General features: G+C 36.9%; 1 protein-coding gene across 1 annotated transcript in view; it reads right to left on the bottom strand.

Moving 5' to 3' along the window:
* BTAF1 (B-TFIID TATA-box binding protein associated factor 1) overlaps nt 1-14,944 on the bottom strand; it is a 105,132-nt gene that overhangs the window by 74,069 nt on the left and 16,119 nt on the right. The window contains exons 2-6 of the mRNA XM_049855711.1: nt 14,629-14,752; nt 11,073-11,187; nt 9,011-9,157; nt 4,848-5,011; nt 2,735-2,871 (exon numbers count right to left, since the gene is read on the bottom strand). Of these exons, the coding sequence (XP_049711668.1) occupies nt 2,735-2,871; nt 4,848-5,011; nt 9,011-9,157; nt 11,073-11,187; nt 14,629-14,752 (687 nt within the window). The remainder of the gene's footprint in view (nt 1-2,734; nt 2,872-4,847; nt 5,012-9,010; nt 9,158-11,072; nt 11,188-14,628; nt 14,753-14,944) is intronic.

Genomic DNA, 14,944 nt, shown 5'->3' with positions numbered 1-14,944 from the left:
ACCTCATGCCCTATTACTCTTCCCCTAATTCTCTATTACCTAGCCATACTTATCAGTCATCTTACTGTCCTTGAGCTTGGTAGGCATGTTTCCACCTCCAGGCACTTGCCCTTGCTACTCCCTCTGTTTGGAACACTCTTTTCCCAGGTATCTAGCATCCTTATTTGTTTCAGGTCTTTACTCAAAAGTCACTTCTGTGAAGCCCCCTGCTTATCATTCTATCTAAAATTTCAAACCTTCTCCCCATAAGACATTTCATATGTTCTTTCCTTGCTTTATTTTCTTTTTCCTTAGCCCTTATCATTACCATATTATACATTTTACTAACTTATCTTGTTTCTCATCTATCTTTCCCTCTATAATGTAAGCTCCTAAAAAGCAGGAATTTTTCTCTATTTTATTCACTACCGTATCCCCAGGGCCTAAAACAGTGCCTGACACATAAAAGGCATTCAATAAATGTTTGTTTATGGAAGGAAAGACTCATGATTCCTGAAAAATAAGGTCTCATATTTCCAATATTTCATATTTTTGGAAAAAATACTTGCATGAATAAAAGCCAGCAGAAACACTTACTAGGTTACTATATGATTCTAAAGAGCTGTTAATTTAAAAAGCCCTTGTAGTTAAAAAGCTCAATAGAGTTTACGCTCTTTAAAAACACTTAACCCCCAAGTAAAAATTTCTACCAAGTAGATGTATATTTTTATTTATCCTCTTTTGTGCCTTGCTTTTAAATAAACATCCAATCATTTTTTAGCTTTATCTGAATGCAAAGTAAAACATTTTGTCATCTGCAGCAAAATCCTATTTTCATAGGTTTCCTAGTGTTTAATTTGTCATTTATGCAAATATTTCTTCAATACCATTAAAGACTCTGATTTAATACATGGGAGTGGGGCCCACAAATATGGTTTGTTTTTTTAAATAATTTTTATTGTGCTTTAAGTGAAAGTTTACGAATCAAGTCAGTCTGTCGCATATAAGCTTATATACACCTTACTACATACTCCCATTTACTCTCCTAATGAGTCAGCCTGCTCCCTCCTTTCGTGACCGTTTTGCCAGTTTCTAACCCTCTCTACCCATCTCCCCTCCAGACAGGAGATGCCAACACAGTCTCAAGTGTCCACCTGATACAAGTAGCTCACTCTTCATCAGCATCTCTCTCCAACCCATTGTCCAGTCCCTTCCATGTCTGATGAGTTATCTTCAGGAATGGTTCCCGTCCTGGGCCAACAGAAGGTTTCGGGACCATGACCACCGGGATTCTTCTAGTCTCAGTCAGACCATTAAGTCTGGTCTTTTTATGAGAATTTGGGGTCTGCATCCCACTGTTCTCCTGCTCCCTCAGGGGTTCTCTGTTGTGCTCCCTGTCAGGGCAGTCATTGGTTGTGGCCGGGCACCACCTAGTTCTTCTGGTCTCAGGATGATGTAGGTCTCTAGTTCATGTGCCCTTTTCTGTCTCTTGGGCTCATAGTTATCTTGTGACCTTGGTGTTCTTCATTCTCCTTTGATCCAGGTGGGCTGAGACCAATTAATGCACCTTAGACGCTGCTTGTTAGCATTTAAGACCCCAGACGCCACACTTCAAAGTGGGATGCAGAATGTTTTCATAATAGAATTTATTTTGCCAATTGACTTAGAAGTCCCCTTAAGCCATAGTCCCCAAATCCGCACCCTTGCTCCGCTGACCTTCGAAGCATTCAGTTTATCCCGGAAACTTCTTTGCTTTTGGTCCAGTCCAGTTGAGCTGACCTTCCATGTATTGAATATTATCCTTCCCTTCACCTAGGTTTTTTTTCACCTAAAGTAGTTCTTATCTACTAATCAGTAAATAACCCTCTCCCACCCTCCCTCCCTCCCCCTTCTCATAACCACAAAAGAATGTGTTCTTCTCAGTTTGTACTATTTCTCAAGATCTTATAATAGTGGTCTTATACAATATTTGTCCTTTTGCCTCTGACTAATTTCACTCAGCATAATGCCTTCCAGGTTCCTCCATGTTATGAAATGTTTCACAGATTGGTCACTGTTCTTTATCAATGTGTGGTATTCCATTGTGTGAATATACCATAATTTCAAATACGGTGTTTTAAAAAGCTCTCAAAGTGCTTCTAAAGCAAGTAATTTTGAACCACTCTTTGATAAACACTGCTCCAAGCCATGCACAGATCTTACTTTTACTTATTTATTTTATCCACATAATTCTTTCCTACAATAGAAGGTAAGCAAGCCTGGGTTATTACCTGTTATGCGGTATAGCACATGGCCTACAGAATAGGTGACACAACACTATGACAACGGCTTTCACTGTCCTAAGGCAGTGTTCTTAACTTGAGGCTCCAGACCACCTTTCTGAATTCACTCCCTACTATTCTCCCTTCTCTCCACTCATTCCACCCATATTGCCCTTCCTTCTGTTTCTTGAACATTCCATGATTAAGGCATTTGCACGTTTCCTCTGAGTTACTCTCCCCTTTGAAGATCTTCAGCCCTCATTTTGAGCTGATAATAAGAAAAAAAAATTTACATATACGGATTTTTCTGAGGAAGCGGTTCTAGTCCATAGAGATAGCAAATAAGTTTCCCTAACGATTGAGCAAGACAATCTAAATGGTACACCACAACTAAAAACAATGTCAGCAAAATGTTTTTTATAAATTAAAGCAGACACAGATTTAAGCGACACAACATTACTCTTTTAAATGAATAAGCAGAAAAAGATTGCTACCTCTTCTCATTAGTCTCCACTGTATCCCTGGATCTCTGTTTTGCAAATAACTTGGCCATTCTTTTAGCTTTGTTCTTTTGTCTATTGCTCATTCCTGCTCGAAATTCTGAGTCAATCAATTCAGCTGCCTGGAGAGTCTAAAAGAATAAAAAAATACTGAGTTTGAACTTCCAAAGTTAAAATAAGTATTCATGGTCTCAGCCTCAGAAGATGACTAAGGTTATAAATTTCATGATCCTAACCCAGAGGAGGCTTTCAGGAGGTGAAACTTCAAAATAACCACAGTATCACTGAAAGTTACAAGAATAAAGAATGAAAGAAACTGGTGGTGATCATCATCTGTTGAAAAAAAATTTTTTTAATTACAGCCATAAGTGATTGTTCCAGAATCCTGTAGTCACGGCCTATACACCTTGTTGTTCTCAACCAGGCCTACTCCTTTCACTCTCTTTTCCATTCATGTGAGACACTACAAAGACTGTGGCTGTGTGATAAGAAAAGGTTTTTTGCCCAAGCCTAAAAATCTTTTCTGTACCTCACTGTAAGGTTCAACTAAAATTTATACCTCTACAATCAATTACAGTCACTGGTGTGGATGCCCTGCTACAAACCTGGTCCAGGAACCTCTAGCATTTTATACATGGCAGTGCAGCTGAGATGAGCCTATGACAACTACTAATGTTAAAAAAATTCCCTCTCAAAGGTCCATAACATACAAGGCCAACCCAGCCTACGTCTTACAAACCCCCACTGGCTACTGCCCATTGCATCTATCCAACTATCCTGATGCTCCAAGCTCACTTTCTCTAATACACCTGCTCTTTCATTTTCTCGCATGTCCCACACTGTGATCACATTACTGCATTTTTCAGTTCTCTTATTTTTTTCTATTTTCCTCTTTATTTTTTTACTTATATCTTATTCTTCTTCCCTTTTTACCTCATATCCTTCCACTCCTTCCTGGCTGCCATTATATTTTCTGCCTCTTTGTATTCTCTCCCTTTTTCCCCTCACGTATCTGCTATTTATTTCCTATATGCTAAAGTTATGCATCATCACACACACTCCCAGTCCTAAAAAGTATCCTTTACAAAACCCACTGGTTTAGAAGACAACTAGTAAGAAGACAAATAGGACCATTCTCCACTTAAGCAAAGGTAAAGGCCAAGGGAATGAGAAGAGCAGGAATTCTTAATGGGATCCATGGGCCCCTAAAAGGATTGCAGGACAAGAGTGAAGAGTACCGAATCACTTGAAATGCAATACTTCACTTGTATGTGCATTTTTTCTGAGGAGAGACTGACAGCTTTTATTAGAACTTCAAAAAAGTCTGTGGCATAAAGAAAAAGTTAAGAGGCACAGGAAAATCCACTGGGATTAGAAAATTATCAAAAGGAGGAAAAAGGAGTAAAATTACGAAGTAGCCATACAGTAAAATAGCATAAAGCCGTCAAAAAGAATGTGATCAATCTGTACATGCTCACGTATTAAGCTGTATTAGGCAGGAAAAGGTGAACCTGGCTTAAAAGGATGCACACAGACTTGTGCATACACAGAAAATTTCAGGAAGGATTCAATTTAAAAAGGGTCCCAGTGGGGACATGTGTGTCCATTGATTACTAGGAACAAATTTATTACTATTTCATATTGTATACCCTTTTATATTTGAAATTTTTTAAAATCATGCTTACTACTTTCTCAATTAAAATAAAAGAATAGGTCTAAAGATTTGTAGTACCATCATATCTGACTTATAATAGCCCTTACTATTGCCCACTCTCCCAAGAATTTACTTTTTTTTCCTTTACCAATGAACAAAGGAAAGAGCAATTAGTCCACCTAGCATCTCTCAATACCAGTGGCTCCTAAAGGGTTCACCACAGTTTTTATTTAACAGCCCAGTGTTCATGAAGTAGGTTAAACTTCTGTTTCTGTAGAATCCGTCACCAAAAATCCAATTTACAATGGCATTTAATTATGGTAGCACAAATCAGCAACAAGCAGAATTAAGCACAGCGTTAAAAAAATAAAAAAAAACTTGCAATTGCATAAGCAAAATCAAGCAAGCCCCTGTATTATTACTTGCAATCAAACAACCAAAAGTTTTACCTACAGGTTGTTTGTTCACAAGGGCTGCTGCAGTTGGGGTGTAATCCAAATCTTCATCATTGAACAGTTCTTCCGTACTCATTCCAATTGCTTCTCCCATATTAAGGCCAAGTTTCTTCTGTAATAGTTTCCGTTGGCGTGCTATCCTTTCTTTAGTATCCACTTCACCTTTAGATAGAAAAAAAATACATTTTACATTTCCTCCATATCAGCAGCTAAGAATTTTCTAATATATTCAAATCCGTTTCCAGTACAAAAAAAAAAAGCAAACTATTAAAACACTACTCTTGCCAATTAAAAACCACACTCATAACTCCTGAGCATGTCAGAAACTATATTACCTACTCATGATTCAAAAACAGTATTCTAGTTACCAAAACATTCTAGGAATTTTCATTGTGATCCCCCCCACTACTAATTATGCAGCATCTTGAAATTCTGAGTCAATTCAGTGATAAGATTCATTTCCATGCAAATAAATCACTCTTGTTTTACAGCTACACCATGTACACACTCTGAAAGAAGATCTAACTAGGCTAAAAAACAAAATTTACATATTTGGCAGAAAAAGATCTCAACAAAATGAATGTTTATTCCAAGTGTAGCCTTTATGTATTCTGAAATGGGATACTACACGGTTTAAAATCAGGTAGGGTATGCATCAGGGCTGTATCCTTTCACCACGCTTCGTCAATCTGTAGGCTGAGGTGCAAATAATCTGAGAGGCTGGACTATATGAAGAAGAATGTGGCATCAGGATTGGAGAAAGACTCATTAACAACCTGCAATATGCAGATGACACAACCTTGCCTGCTGAAAGCGAAGGACTTGAAGCACTTACTTCTGATGAAGATCAAAGACTACAGCCTTCAGTATGGATTACACCCCAACACAAAGAAAACAGAAATCTTCACAACTGAACCAATAAGCAACATCACGATACACGGAAAAAGGATTTCATTTTACTTGGATCACAACCAATGCCCATGGAAGCAGCAGCTGAGAAATCAAATGATGTACTGCATCGGGCAAATCGGCTGCAAAAGACCTCTTTAAAGTGTTAAAAAAGCAAACATGTCACCTCGAGGAATAAGGTGTGCCTGACCCAAGCCACGGTATTTTCAATCACCTCATATGCATGCAAAAGCTGGACAATGAATAAGGAAGACTGAAGAAGAATTAATGCATTTGTATCATGGTACTGAGGAAGAATACTGAATACACCATGGACTGCTAGAAGAATGAACAAGTCTGTCTCGGAAGGAGTAAAGCCACAATGCTCCTTAAAAGGGAAGATAGCGAGACTTCGTCTTATGTACTTTGTACATGTTACCAAGAGGGACCAGTCACTGGAGAAGGACATCATGCTTGGTAAAGCAGAAGGTCAGCGAAAAAGAGGACGGCCCTCAATGAGATGGAGTGACACAGTGGCTGCAACAAAGGGCTTAAACATAGCAACAACTGTGAGGATGGCGCAGGATCAGGCAGTGTTTCATTCCGTTGTACACAGGGGCGCTATGAGTTAGAAGTGACTCAATGGCACCGAACAACAACAATGTATTAAAATATACCTGTAAATTTATATGGGATGTTTCCAGCCCCCCAAAACAAACAAAGATCAGATTTATAGAGATACTGATGATAAAAGGCAATAATAATAAAAGCCAAAGAAAGAAAGAAAAAGAGGTATTCAACTTGTCAGAATTGACTTAAAGGAGTTGTCAGAACAGAACCCCGTGGTAAGTCGGGGACTACCTGTACTTTTCCACTCACCTCACATCCATAAAAACAATAACAGATACAGGTATCTAAGATATGATCCTCGGAACAGAAAAAGGTCATTAGGTAAAACTAAGGAAATCTCAATAAAGTGTGGACTTCTGGTTAATGATAATAACCAGTATTCTTCATTAACTGTTTCAAATGTATCATACTAATGTAAGATAATAATAGGGGAGATGGGTGTGGAGTGTGTAAGAACTCTCCGGATAATCTCGATTTTTCTATAAATCTGTAAGTGCTCTAAAAAAAAAAAATTTTTTTTTTTTTAAAGAGATGTAATCAAAATACTGAAACATACAAAGAATTCCTGGAAACTAAAACCGATGACATCAGATTGACAAGAACAGAGCAAACAAAAGCCCAAACACACACACATACTTACAGAAGAACAGAGTAGAAATCCTGTAAAGTCAAAGTGAACAAACAGAAAAAAGGGGCCCTGGACCACAATCACAGGGAGCCCTGGCAGTGCAGTGGTTAAAGCACTCAGCTGCAAATCAAAAGGTCAGCAGTTCAAACCCACCAGCTGCTCCACAGGAGAAAGGTGTGGCAGTCTACTTCTGTAAAGATTTACAGCCTTGGAAACCCAATGGGGCAGTTCTACTCTGTCCTACAGGGTTACTTTGAGTTGGAACTGACTCAAAGGCAGTGGGTTTGGGTTTTGTTTTTTTCTGGACTAAAATCATCAGTCTAAAATTTAAATATATAATAGCAAACTAGTTAAGACTAACCCTCTTCCCCACTCCTGTTTATACTGAGCAATGGTATTTGTTTTCAAGCCAATATATCAGAGCTATACTCTAAGGAACATGCGGTACCTGCCAATGGAGAGTCCCTAGAATGCGTATAGAGGCCAAGAGAGAAGCAATGCAAAGCTTAAAGTCACCTAGAACTTCATCAAAGACACAGAAGAGAACAAAAAGGGCACAGACTGCTCTATCAATGAGGGAAAAAACATTAGGCATCCAAATGTGATGCCTGCTAATTCATAGGCCCAATACAGTTACACAGAGCCCAAAACTGGTCCTCCCGTTCCAGGAAAGTCATATTGGGGAAAACAACCTAAGCAACTGCAAAGTAAAGTCAGACCAGCACCCATACTAATCATACACATGTCATTCATAAATACGAGGAGACAAACACAGATCAGGAGACATTTAAGGAAAACCTGATAACATGGTTTTAAATGAGCACTACTCAGAATACTATGACTTATCAGCACCAAAAACTGAGTTACCAAGAAATTGGAGTTTCCAAACCTGGTTATATATCAGAGTCACCTGTGGAATTTTTTGTTTCAAATACAATTTCCTAGAGCACTTCACATCTATTAAATCAGAATATCTAAAATAAAATCTGAACACAAATTTTTAAAAGTGGTACGGGTGACACCGTCTTTTACTTGTGGATAAGGGCCAAAGATCTCTGATAATGTTCATGGGTACACTAGTAGGATAGTTAAGATTAGTAAAATTATAGTTTAGACATAACTTTTTTTCCAAACTGGACAGTTTTTGGAAAAAGTTCTACCTCCCTGATTAGAAAAACTAGTCCTTTTCTGGAACTTAACTAGTCCTTTTAATTATCTCCAAAAATAAACTTTATCTTCCAATAGAGGCCATATTAAGCAAAAAGAAATGGGTATTTGACATTTTTTAAAGATGAACAAATTGAAAATTGAGTCAAGATTAACTTAACTAGCTATGCTTTGGATAATGATTAATTTAATTAGCAACCAAACAAAACACCGTTCTGTTTTGGTTCTTAGTCAAAAAGGCAATTTATTTACTTACAAAAATTCATTAAAAACATCAAGGTTTTTTCCACTCAAGGCATCAATCTTGAATGGCCAAAACATTTATTTTATATCCAGATAGATTCTGTAAGTTTAAAGATAATGGGACAGTTATCTACCCAAGTTTTGTTTTGTTTTATTTTTAGTTTTTGCTTTGGTCACCAGCATGAGTAGATCCAACTATAAACGCTTGTAGCAAAAAGAAAACAATCACATAGCCTCTCAAATTTCCATAATTATGAAAACATTACCAATTTGTATTATTTCTGGATTTTAAAATCTATTAAACTGAGGCTCTTGGGTAACACATTTTTTAATTTCTACATGATAAAAAACTATTGCTGAAATATATAAAATACATACTCACTTAGGGGAACAAAATACTGATATGGTAGCTTTAGATCAAGTACTCTGGTTACTTTTCCCATCCATAGCCTCTCTGAATGGCCCCTACCCCATAAATTAAGTGAATTTACATTTAATGACATCTCTTAGACTATGCATGACTACTACACAGCATACCAAGTGACAAATTAGCTTAAAAACACACACACATATTTCAGACTTTCTCCTGTAGGACTATTACATACCTGATTTTTCATCTTGGACTTCAAATTCTGCGCCAGCAGACCCCAAAAGCGATGCCCCATGTTGTAACAATCTACATATATCAAATCTGTCAAAATTCAATCGATCTGCAGTAGATGAATCTTCCATAGAACTTTCTGAAGTAGGTTCTAGATGAGGTTTAAAAATATTTAATTTGACCACATAACCAAAGTGTGGAATAAAAGAAAATAGCATATTAATACGTGTGATCAAAAAAATCCAAATCCGTTACCATCGAGTCAATTCCGACTCATAGCAACCCTGTAGGACAAAGTAGAACTGCCCCATAGAGTTTCCAAGGAGCGCCTGATGGATTCGAACTGCCAATCTTTTGGTTAGCAGCCGTAGCACTTTACCACTAGACCACCAGGGTTTCCAATACAACTGATACGCAGATAATATTTTAAGAAAAGTAAAAGTTGGGGGAAGTAGAAGAGTTATTGTGGATTTATTTATAGTTAGCTCTTAGTTATCTGTAAATGAACTATTAGGTTGATGGCTCCCGTTCCATAAGCCATCAGAGTATTAGTGGGCATATGTGTAGCTGTTTCTGAATACAAAAGCACAATGTTATATGAAAAAATGCACTCTCATTTTGAAATATATATATATATCATGCTGTCTTTAAAAAATTTACTTACTGTTAAATCAGTTTTAAAATATCAAGGAAACAGCATGTTAAACTGTTAAATTAAAACACAAAAATATTCACTGAATTTATTAATAAAGCTAATAAGCATCATCCCTGCCTACACCTGAAGAATATTTAGGACACAAACCAACTACTCACCATTAGGACCCACTTCCCATAATATTAGCAAATTATTATCTCCTGGTAAATTGCTAAAATTATATATCCATCTGAGGCCTAAAAAATATCTATAAAGTGGTCTGTATCCCTCCCCAGAAAGGTTATATATTTATATATATATAATTTATTATTTACATTATATATATATGAAAGTAAATAAAATTGTTCACTTACTTATTAGTTTCTATAGCTGGCATTTGCACCTAATGTATCTATAAACCACAACATAATTACTTAACTTAAAGAGAACTGTTAGGAACATTGTAAGATTTTTAGAGATGATGAGAAACCTCACTATAAATCTTTATGCTAACGTATGAATAACTTAAAAAGAATCTGAGTTCTAGTGTCTCTATTTACTTAAATAAGTAGGGATACCATGCTAGAAAAAAAGCTCTTTTCTAAAATGAGTTATAACTTCTTGTCATATATTTCACCTAATGAGAAGATAGCACAATCACTGAAAATATTAAAATAACCTGCTGCCGTCGAGTCGATTCCAACTCATAGCGACCCTACAGGACAGAGTAGAACTTCCCCATAGAGTTTCCAAGAAGCACCTGGTGGATTCGAACTGAAAATATTAGGTGTCATCAAATAAAAAGCAAAAATTTGAGGCAAGCCAAATAAGACATGAAAAAAGTGGTATTTATCAAAGTAACCTGCAAGGGAAACTCCAGCTGCAACGTATTAGATTTTCACTTAATTAAAACGTACATTTTGAAACTTTCCAAAAGCATATAATTCATTTTTAAGTGTCGTTACAGGCAGTGAGAAAATATTTTTTTTCCAATATAAGACATCTAAAGGGCACATAAAAAAACTAAAGACTTACACCTCCAAATATACATATATACTGTGCTTAGATTTAGAAAATAATTTCACTATTTTACTCTCTCAGCAACAAGAAAAAATAAACTGTTTCAAATAATTACACTATATGGCTTTAATTCCTTTTTTAAGGACACAAATTCCTTGATGAAAGTAATAATCACCATAACCAAGCACACTAGAATTAATTTTTTTAAAGAAATACATGAAAACACTAGTTGACTCATTAGTTTTTTAAAAGTACAGTGAAAGCCATCTTATTCAATGTAATTTCCAGATAAGGCTGCACCTAAGAGCATGAAAATTAAGTCACTGAATTAAAATTAAAGTTATATAAAATACATATCATAGTTAATTCTACAGTTATGTTTTTCTGCAAACTATTTTTCCACTTAAAGCACCTTGTTTGATTCTTGGCACGGGATTCCACTCAGGTACATTTTTCACTATAGCTTCAACAGCTTGTCCTGCTGCAATCCGGGTATCCCAATTTGTACTCCTTAGATATATCAACACCTTAAAAATTATAAAATAGTTATGTATCAAAAACTATTTCTTGGTCAATGTAGCCAGAATAGAGAAATACAAATCTACTTGTTAGTAATTTATAATTTAGTAGCTATCCAAATATATATAAAATATCATGGTACTATTAAAATCATGTAAAAAATTCTATCATTCACAGGAAATATTACTACTACCTTCTAAAAGAGAAGCAGGAACTTTTAAGAAAAAAATGCATAAGTTCACTTAAAAAACAACGTAGCTATTTAACAGTCTAAATGGCAAGGTACACATTATTCATTAAGTCCCATTACTTTACACAGAGAATAAAAGTTTTTTTGTTTTCTTTTGGGCTGTCCTTGGTTGCCCTGAAGTTGTTCCGACTCATGGCAACCCCATATGTGCAGAGTAGAGTTACTGCATTGGGTTTTCAAGGCTGTGACCTTTCAGAAGCTGATTGTCAGGCCTATCTTACAAAGTGCATCTGGGTAGGTTCTAGCTGCCAAACTTTCAGTGAGCACCTACCTGAGTGTGTAACCATCTGCGCCACCCATGGAACCTAAGAGCTTGGCTGCTAACCAAAAGTCTGGCAGTCCAAACCCACCAGCGGCTCCTTGGAAACCCTATGGGGGAGTTCTACTGCGTGCTACAGGGTTACTGAGTCGGAATCAACTTGACAGCAATGAGTTTTGTTGTTGTTGTTAGGTGCTGTTGAGTCAGTTCTGACTCACCACAACCCTGTGTACAACAGAACGATACACTGCCCAGCCCTCACCATCCTCACAATTAGTTGCTATGTTTGAGCTCACTGTTGCACCCACTGTGTCAATCCATCTTGTTGAGGGGGTCTTCTTCTCTTTAACTGACCCTCTACTTTACCAAGCATGATGTCTTTCCCCAGGGACTGGTTCCTCCTGGTAACATGTCCAAAGTACATGAGACAGAGTCTTCCCATTCTAACTTCTAAGGATCATTCTGCCTATGCATCCAAAACAGATTTGTTCATTCTTCTAGCAGTCCACGGTGTATTCAATATTCTTCACCAACAAAATAATTCAAAGGCATCAGTTCTTCTTTGGTCTTCCTTATTCATTGTCCAGCTTGTGCATGCATATGAGATGACTGAAAATACTATGGCTTGGGTCAGGTGTACCTTAGTCCTCAAAGTGACATGTTTGCTTTTTAACACTTAAAAAGGTCTTTTGCGGCAGATTTGCCCAATGCAATACGTTGCTTGATTTCCTGACTGCTGCTTCCATAGGTGTTGACTGTGGATCCAAGTTAAATGAAATCCATGACAACTTCAATCTTTTCTCCACTTATCATAATGTTGCTCATTGGTCCAGTTGTGAGAATTTTTGTTTACGTTAAGGTGTAATCCATATTGAAGGCTGTAGTCTTTGATCTTCATCACTAAGTGCTTCAAGTTATCTTCACTTTCAGCAAGCAAGGCTGTGTCACCTGCATATCACAGGTTGTTAACGAGTCTTCCTCCAATCCTGATGCCATGTTCTTCTTCGTATACTCCAGCTCCTCAGATTATTTGCTCAGTATACAGACTGAATAAGTATGATGAAAGGATACACCCCGATACACACCCTTCCAGATTTTAGACAACACAGTTACCCCCTTGTTGTGTTCAAATGACTGCCTCTTGATCTATGCACAGGTTCTGCATGAGCACAATTAAGTGTTCTGGAATTCACATTCTTCACAGTGTTACCTATAGTTTGTTATGATCCACACAGTTGAATGCCTTTGCACAGTCAACAAAACACAGGTAAACATTTTTGTGATATTCTCTGCTTTTAGCCAACATCCATCTGACATCAACAATGATATCCCTCATTCTACGTCCTCTTCTGAATCTGGCTTGAATTTCTGGCAGTTCCCTGTCGATGTACTGCAACAACCATTTCTGACTTATCTTCAGGGTAATTTTACTTGCATGTGATATTGTTCAATAATTTCCTTTCTTTTGGAACGATCACAAATGTGAATCTCTCCCAGTCGGCTGGCCCGGTCGCTGTCTTCCAAATTTCTTGACACAGACAAATGAGTACCTCCAGTGCTACATCCATTTGTTGAACATCTCAGCTGATGTTCTGTCAATTACTGGAGCCTTATTTTTCACCAATGCCTTCAATACAGCTTGGACTTCTTCCTTCAATACCACCAGTTCTTGATCATGTGCCACCTCCTGAAATGGATGAACGACAACTGATTCTTTTCAGTACAGTGACTGTGTATTCCACCTTCTTTTGATGCTTCCTGCATTGTTCAATATTTTCCCCATAGAATCCTTCAATATTGAAACTCAAGTCTTGAATTTTTTCTTCAGTTCTTTCAGCTTAATTTAATCCTGAGAATGTTCTCTTTTGGTTTTATAACTCCAAGTGCTTGCACAATTCACGATAACGCTTTACTTTGTCTTCGTGCGCCACCCTTCGAAATCTTCTGTTCAGCTCTTTTACTTCAGCATTTCTTTCATTCACTTTAGCTACTCTACGTTCCAAAGCAAGTTTCACAGTCTCTTCTGACATCTATTTTGGACTTTTCTTTCTTTCCTGTCTTTTTAATAAGCTTCTGCTTTCTTCATGTATAATGCCCTTGATGTCATCCGCATAATTTTTCTAGTATTCATTTATTAGTGTTCTGTGTCAAATCTATTCTTGAGATGGTCTTCAAATTCAGGTGTGATATACTCAAGGTCATACTTTGGCTCTCATGGACTTATTCTAATCGTCCTCAGCTTCAACTTAAACTTGCATATGAGCAACTGATGATCTGTGCTGCACTCAGCCCCTGGCCTTGTTCTAACTGATGATATTGAGCTTCTCCATCATCTCTTTCCACAGATGTATCTGATTTGATGGTTTGTGTATTTCATCTGGGAGCTCCACATGTATAGTTGCCATTTATGTCGTTGAAAAAAGGTATTTGCAATGAATAAGTCGTTGGTCTTATAAAACTGTATTATGGGATCCCCAGCATTGCTTCTATCACCAGGGCCACATTTTCCAACTACCGATCCTTCTTCTTTGTTTCCAACTTTCACATTGCAACCACCAGTAATTATCAATGCGTCTTGTTTGCATGTTTGATCAATTTCACATTGCAGAAGTTGGTAAAAATCTTCAATTCTTCATCTTTGGTATTAGTGGTTGGTATGCAAATTTGAATAATGGTCATATTAACTGGTCTTCCTTGTAGGCATATGGATATTCTATCACTGACAGTGTGAGCAATTAAAATTGAGTAAAAAAAAATTTTAAATCTGTGACAAACAAAAAAATAAGAAACAGCGAAATTTTTAAAAAATGGGGAAATACTAAGTTATTTAATGGAATTTAGAGATTATAAACTGTCCCTAAAATAATTCTACCTTTACTTCTATGTTCCTATTCAAGGATAAGTCTCTACAATTATGTTTTTTTAAAAAACAATGCTTACTTTAGATAAGAGATTATTTAGCTCATGAGGATGAAGCTTCACCACTTCTCCAAGTTGCTGTGCAGCAGCTTTTCTTGTAACTGGAGTAGTGCCAGTATCCAGCAAGATAAAAAGACGATCAAGCCTATGAAACAACAAAAACATAATGGTTATTCTAAGATGTGTTTCCTCATGTGTGTAAGTTTGAGCCGATAAATACATTGAGCATCTATGAACAATGACCTCTGCTAAGCCTGCAAAAGATAGCTCATTTCTTCTCTCAAAGAACTTATTATAGGAGAAAGAAGGCTAGGCAAGTGCACGACGATTATAATAT

This window comes from Elephas maximus, chromosome 16, assembly GCF_024166365.1.
Source record: "Elephas maximus indicus isolate mEleMax1 chromosome 16, mEleMax1 primary haplotype, whole genome shotgun sequence".
NCBI lineage: Eukaryota > Metazoa > Chordata > Mammalia > Proboscidea > Elephantidae > Elephas > Elephas maximus.
This window is presented reverse-complemented; position numbering and strand designations above follow the sequence as displayed.